Raw genomic sequence first — 7,368 nt, 5'->3', positions numbered from 1 at the left:
CTTTTGACACTGTCCAGGCGCGCCCGAAGCGCAAATCCCACGCCTGGGGAGCGTAGCACACTGCTGAATGTATAAAAACACGTTTTTTTTTTGTCTTTCACTTTCTAGGGATCTTTTTGACATTTGGAAAGTGGGGAGACTTGTTCCCTAGCATAAAAACTGAAAGACGGCCGTTTCTAACACAATTGGAGCAGTTTTATCAAGAATCATTCATGAATCTTTCTTGTAATTATTCTCTAATCTCTATCTTTTATATCTCTGTCATGAGTAACTAAACCCTATTTGTTAGGGATGAGTGTAACAAGATGAAACCCTTATTTTTCGGATTTAATTTCTATTTATATGAATGAGTTTATTGAATTATTTTTCTTATCTTTGTACTTAATGTTTTTTATTACTTGATCAACATTAAAATGTTCTACGGTTCGTATTTTGAAACGGGAGTGGACTTTACGAATGCTTGAGATTAGAAATTCATGAATTTGTAGTTTAGGGATAGATGCATGTCATGAAACCGATTAAATTAGTTGCAAAGACAATAGTTTAAAAAGAGGATTCATGTACAGTAAGACTTAATTCTAATCTTAAATTCACTAAGGAATTAGGGGTTACTTTGGAATTAAAGGTTATGTCACTAAGATATTAGGGCAAAAATAATAAAGAGAATTCAATAATAATTCAATAAAGGAATTCAATAACTAGGGTCAAATTAGACACCAAGGTTGGATTCGAAATGAAACTCATCCCTGTCATTTTTCTCATTATAAAGGATCAATTTTATTACAGTTGTTAATTTTAAATATCATTTCAATCAATTTGGGAAATTTTTGTTCAATTTTAGTAATTAAATATAATTCAATAGTAAAACGCAATCCTTGAGTTCCACACTCGGTACTACCATTTTATTAGTACTTGCAACAATTCAGTACACTTGCTGAAACGCTATCACTAGGACATATTGCCAACTAGGTCTACCTTGATTCTAGTTACAAAACTCTAATTGTGGGACCCCAATGAAGTTATTCCAGACCACCGCACAATAATTAGAATTGACTACAAGTTAATTAATATTTATTATTTATTTGTTTTGAAATTGTTAAGATTTATTAATTTGATTATGATTATTATATATCAAGTACATCATATATACATTGTTGGTGGGATAAACCAGAGATAACTATCTCAATAATGCATAATATTTTTTCCCCACATATATAGATAAAAGGCCAAATAGAAAATACAATTCTAAATAGCAACAATAATTGAAAGAAAATAAAATATGAGACAAACACAATTTTTGACATTGAAAATTTCCCTCAATTGAGAAAATAAAAATCACGGGACTTAGTTCTGTAATAACTTTAAGTATAATAATCAATGAGTACACAAAAGTCTTCCTAGTAACACTAGGAAACATCAATCAAAAATAGCCATCACTAAAGTAATTCTTAGAGAAGATAAAACTACTAAGACGATATATTAAAAGAACAAACTCAATGGTAGAAATAACATACTAAAATTGTAGATCAAACGAACTAAATTTGCTACAAACTCTTTACCACCAAAATCAAGCTTTTTTCTTTCTCTTTCCTTTTTGTTACTGTTGTCATCACTATCTTTCTTTTCTTTCTACTTCAAGCACTCTGTCTATCATAGAATAACAAAAACTGGTCTTGCTTGAGGCTTAACTCATGTAAGAATTTTCTCATCCACAAGAGTTCTTTGGAAGCTTCAGTTGATGCAATGTATTCAACTTCATTAGTAGATAAAACGACACACTTTTGTAGCCTTGATTGCTGATGACTCTTCATCATATGCATATTTTTTTGTTTTTTTAGTCTTATTTATCTTTTATTCATTAGTTAATTTAAGGAGTTATTTGATATATTTTGTTGATTTTAGTTCTTTGAATTAATGAAATGTTTATGTACTTATTTCCTTGATTAAGTAGACATTTTTCGTACTTTTGCGTTGTTACTTTGTTTTAGTGCAGTGTTGAATGTTGGTGAGAAATCAACATGACCTATGTGGATTATTTCAGCCATATCTAGAGTTGTAGATGTTCAATTAGAGTCAAACCAAGTGAAAATGAAAGTTAAGCTCCATAACTACAACTTTCATGACACAAAAACAAAATTCAGATTCAAAAGAGGAGAAAAACACACTAAACTCCAGATAGAAGATGTTGCATGTTTGAAGCGCGAAATCAGCGCCCAGGGAGCACTTCTGCACCAGACTTTCCAGAATGCGCTTGAGGGGCGCCTTGGGCGCACGACGCACATCATAACTCATTAAAACGCGTTTTTATCACTTTTTAGGTATCTTTTTTACTATTGGGAAGTTGGGAGACTTGTGCCCTAGCAAAGAAACTCAAAGACGACTGTTTCTAACACCATTGAAGTAGTTTTATCATGAATCATTCATGAATCTTTCTTATAATTCTTCTCTAATCTCTATGTTTTCTATCTCTGTCATGAGTAACTACATCCTATTTGTTAGGGATGAGTGTAGCAAGATGAAACCCTTATTTTTCTGATTTGATTTCTAGTTATATGAATGAGTTTATTGAATTATTTTTCTCATCTATGTGCTTAATGTTTTGTACTGCTTGATCAACTTTAAAATGTTCTACGATTCGTATTTTAAAACGGAAGTGAACTTTACGAATGCTTGAGATGAGAAATTCAGGACATTGTAGTTTAGAGATAGATGCAGATCATGAAACCAATTAAATTAGTTGCAAAGGCAATAGTTTAACAAGAGAATTTTGTACGGTAAGGCTTAATTCTAATCTTTAATCCACTAAGGAATTAGGGGTTACTTTGGAATTAAAGGTTCTGTCACTAAGACATTAAGACAAGAATAATAAAGAGAATTCGATAATAATTCTATAAAGGAATTTAGTAACTAGGATCAAATAAGAAACCAAGGTTGGATTCAAAGTGAAACTCATCCTTGACATATTTCTTATTATAAAAGATCAATTTTATTACTGTTGTTAATTTTAAATATTATTTCAATCAATTCGGAAACTTGTTGTTCAATTTTAATAATTAAATACAATTCGATAGTAAAACACAATCCTTGAGTTCGACACTCAGTACTACCGTTTTAATTATTACTTTCAACGGTTCAATACACTTGCTGAAACATTATCAATCACACCTATGAGTAACATGATATGAGACACCCAAATCAATAATCCAAGTTGAATCCTAACATGCAAGGTTTATGGAATTATCATCACAAACAATGTAGACATTACTAACAGATGCAACTACTATTGTATCTTTATCATTTTTCTTCTATTTTTCTTCGTCTATTTTCCTTGATTGATCTCTCTTAAGAAAACTACAATTTCTTTTAATGTGTCATGTTTTGCCATAATTGTAGTATATCACTTCTTTTCTAGTCCTTGATTTCCTTCTTGACTTGCTACGACTTTCAAAGTTGTCGCGTCTATGGAAGTGTCTAGATTGACTTATGTCATGTGACTCTGTAACTAGTCCTTCTGAATATGATGAAGAACCAATTAAACCACGTTCATTTCTTCGAACTTATTCATTCAACATGCTCTCTTTAACTGTTAATATTTTCAACTTTCTACTTGGAGCTGAATTGGTCAATGTCATAACAAAGACTTCACAATTATCAAACAAAGAACTCAACAATAACAACGCTTGCAACTCATCATCTAATTTTATATATGACGTTGTCAACTGATTCATTGTATCATGAAAAATACTCATATGCTATACCATTGAGTCTCATCTTTGTATTTCATATTCACCAGCTTCCGAATCAAGAATGCTTTATTTTGCACGTTATTTCGTTCATACAACTCTTTTAATTTCTTCCACTTTTTGTTAGCATCTATTTCAGTTTCAACATGTAGATATACACTCAGATCCAACCACTGTCTGATCAAGACCAATGCCTCTCTATTCATCTTCTTCTAGTCGACATCATATTTATTTTCGGGTTTAGCAGTGTCACTTTCAATAATGTCATACAAATCTTTACTGTATAATATGTCTTCCATGAGAGTCTTCCAAAGTGTGTAATTAGAAGAGTTAAGTTTAATCATATTTGGACCTTTATTTTCATCCTCCATTTAAATAAACAAATTTAACCAACTGAACTCTATATACCACTTTGGTGAGGAAAACTAGAGATAATTATCTCAATAATGCAGAATATTTTTTCCCACCTGTGTAGATAAATGGCAAAACAGAAAATACAATTCCACAGAGCAACAATAATTTGCAGAAAATTAAATATGAGACAAACACAATTTTTAACGTGAAAAATTTCTCTCAAATTGAGAGAATAAAAATCACGGAACTTAGTCCAGTAATAACTTCCATTATAATAATTAATGGGTACACTAGAGTCTTCCTAGTAACACTAGGGAACATCAATCAACAATAGCCATCACCAAATGGTGGAAACTAAACAAATAAAAAACAACCTTCTACTATAGGTATTTCAAAGTAACTTTCAGAGAAGATAAAACTACTAAGATGATGTATTAAAAGAACAAACTCAGTGGTAGAAATAACATACTAAAATTGTAGATCAAACGGAACAAATTTGCTACAAACTCATTACCACCAAAATCAAATTGTTTTCCTTCTCTTTCCTTTTTGTTAATGTTGTCGTCGCTATCTTTCTCTTCTTTCTTTTTCAAGCACGACATTGTTCCCCCTTTTCTCTAAAATAGGAATTTCAAATCCCTTCTTTTTATTTTTATTTTTATTTTCTTCTTCACATAGGTCAAACCCAATAAAATATGTATTCTTTTTATTTTTATTTTATTTTAATAATAATAATAATAATAATAATAATAATAATAATAATAATAATAATAATAATAATAATAATAATAATAATAATACTAATAAATTTAGTGGCTTCCACTTAAGGAGTGAGTCCACCCAACAATTATAATCGACTTTTTTCATTGAATCAATTTTAAATAATTCAATATTTCTCTAGATTATTTCTCTTTTAATTAGACTCTAAAATGGGTCTGAACAACTCAAATATGACAAAAAAATAAAAAAGTAAACCATAAAAATAAAAAATAACATCAATGCCAAAACAACTTAATAGATAAAAGGAGAAAAGAAATTGTGGAGTGAAATATGGCTCAAAATTTCGTTCTTTGATAAATGATAAAGAAGGAAGAAAGGAGTAGTGAAAAAACTCGAGAGTTACATGCAACTAGGTTAATTTGGCATTTCATTAGTTTATGGTAATGTGAAAATATAAAATTTCCACTTCTTCAAGTATTTAAAATATCTCACGACTCTGAACAATCAAGGCAATGTTTTTTCGTATGTTAATATGTTTGCTACGATAACTATATTTTTTTTATATAAATTTTAGAGTTATTAGGAAAAAACAACATCAAAAGAAAAGACGCCGTGATAGTTTGGGAAAGCAAAGTGCTGCAGCACTACCTACAACACATATACAGTCCACATCAAAAGCCGCGTTGGCAAGCCTTGTTGGACCCAAATTTGAAGCACACAAAATGGATGCATGAAAGAACCCTTATATCATCCTCATATTAAAATAAAATAATAAAAATAATAAAAAAATTAGAAAAGTTTATAACCATGTGTTATTGATGTAAAAATTATTTACCATGCATACTTTTTGAAAATTGAAGTTTAGATTGGAGAGAACTCACCTCATATAAGATCGACATATAACTACAAAATATATAAAGAATGATAAAATAGTTTCAAAAAATTTCTTTTTTAAATTGTCTTAATATAACTATAGTGAAAAAAGACATATATAATATCAATGTAAATTAAATAAAAATAAAATATTTGATAGTTATTTTTAAAAAATTGTTACAACAGATTTACATGACAACATAAAATGTTCTTATTAAATTTTAATATAAAAACTATTTTATACTATTATGCATATCTATTAAACCTAATTATAGTTATATAATCATGTACTATAAATATAAAATAATTTTTTACTAACATTTAATTAAAAAGAATAATTTTATTTATTTATTCATTTATTTTTTATGTTTTAAATCTTAAATCAATTGATAAATATCGATACGGCTAGATTAATCGTAATTTTGAACTTATAATTTTTTACATTTATTATTAAACTAAACGTAGATTATAACTAATAACTTTTCACATTTATATGTAAATTAATAATAATATTTATTATTTCTTTATAAAAAAAATGTCACAATTTTTCTATGCAATGCTATCAATTTTCAATATAACCATACAAAAGTAATCTGATATGAGAAAGTAGTGAATTATCATTAGATGCAATATAAAATCGTCTACTTTTACGATGCAAATTCCTTAATTCTTTTAAATAACTGTATAGAATTTTATAAATTCTGTTGATTTTGTCCTATACATAATCATAATTATAATAATTAAAAAAAAGTAAATAAAAACCTCAAAAAACTATATAAACCGACTCCCGCTATAACGTTAAGCTCGTGTCAAACAAAGCAAACACAATCAACACACTTGTACTCTTCTCACACATTCATTTTCCATGGATTCCTCCACTCGCTCCTCCGTCATCGTTGTCGGTGCCGGAATCTCCGGTCAGTTTCCCCACCACAACAATTGACTCACCATTCTCACCTCACTTCCACTCCACACACTAAACCACTACCACAACACTTTCTCAATTAAATTATCTCCAACGCGTTTTTTCTTTCGCTGATTTTTTCATCTTTCTGATTTGAAGGTATTTCCGCCGCGAAAGTGTTAGCCGAGAACGGCGTGGAAGATATAGTGATCCTCGAGGCATCAGACCGAATCGGCGGAAGGATCCGTAAGGAATGTTTCGGTGGCGTGTCGGTTGAACTCGGTGCCGGTTGGATCGCCGGCGTCGGAGGTCGAGAATCTAATCCTGTTTGGGAACTCGCCGTTGAACAGAATCTCCGAACATGCTACTCCGATTATAGCAATGCTCGTTACAACATCTACGATCAAAGGTTCAAAAAATTCACACATTCATTATTTTCCTTCAATTTTCATTTTTTTATTTTTATTTTTATTTTTTTTCTTTCCATCTTTCAAAAATAGTAGTTTCTTACGGTTACGATTCATATTTCGTAGTGTCGACGACATCGTTGTTAGTTGCAATTGTCGCTTACGGTTACATTTCTTACAGGCGACGACGTCGTTTTGTTCGTTGCTCTGTTTTATGATTTTACTTCACTGAGTTTTGTGGAGTTTCAGCGACGAACGAAATTCTTGAAAAAGAAAAATAAAAAAGAAAACCGTTTATTTATTCTAATTTTGATTTCTTTTTTTTTTTTTAGTTTTAAACGACGTCGTTTCGTTCTTTATTTGTTTT

The 7,368-nt window shown here is 30.0% G+C and overlaps 1 protein-coding gene across 1 annotated transcript in view; it reads left to right on the top strand.

Annotated features, from left to right (window-relative positions):
• The first annotated feature begins 6,450 nt into the window (after positions 1–6,450).
• The window catches only part of LOC101499173 (polyamine oxidase 1), a 12,100-nt gene continuing 11,182 nt past the window's right edge, over positions 6,451–7,368 (top strand). The window contains exons 1-2 of the mRNA XM_004499864.4: positions 6,451–6,607; positions 6,754–7,003. Coding sequence (XP_004499921.1) covers positions 6,556–6,607; positions 6,754–7,003 — 302 coding nt within the window. The 5' untranslated portion in view covers positions 6,451–6,555. The remainder of the gene's footprint in view (positions 6,608–6,753; positions 7,004–7,368) is intronic.

Source organism: Cicer arietinum, chromosome 5 (assembly GCF_000331145.2).
Source record: "Cicer arietinum cultivar CDC Frontier isolate Library 1 chromosome 5, Cicar.CDCFrontier_v2.0, whole genome shotgun sequence".
Lineage (NCBI taxonomy): Eukaryota > Viridiplantae > Streptophyta > Magnoliopsida > Fabales > Fabaceae > Cicer > Cicer arietinum.
This window is presented reverse-complemented; position numbering and strand designations above follow the sequence as displayed.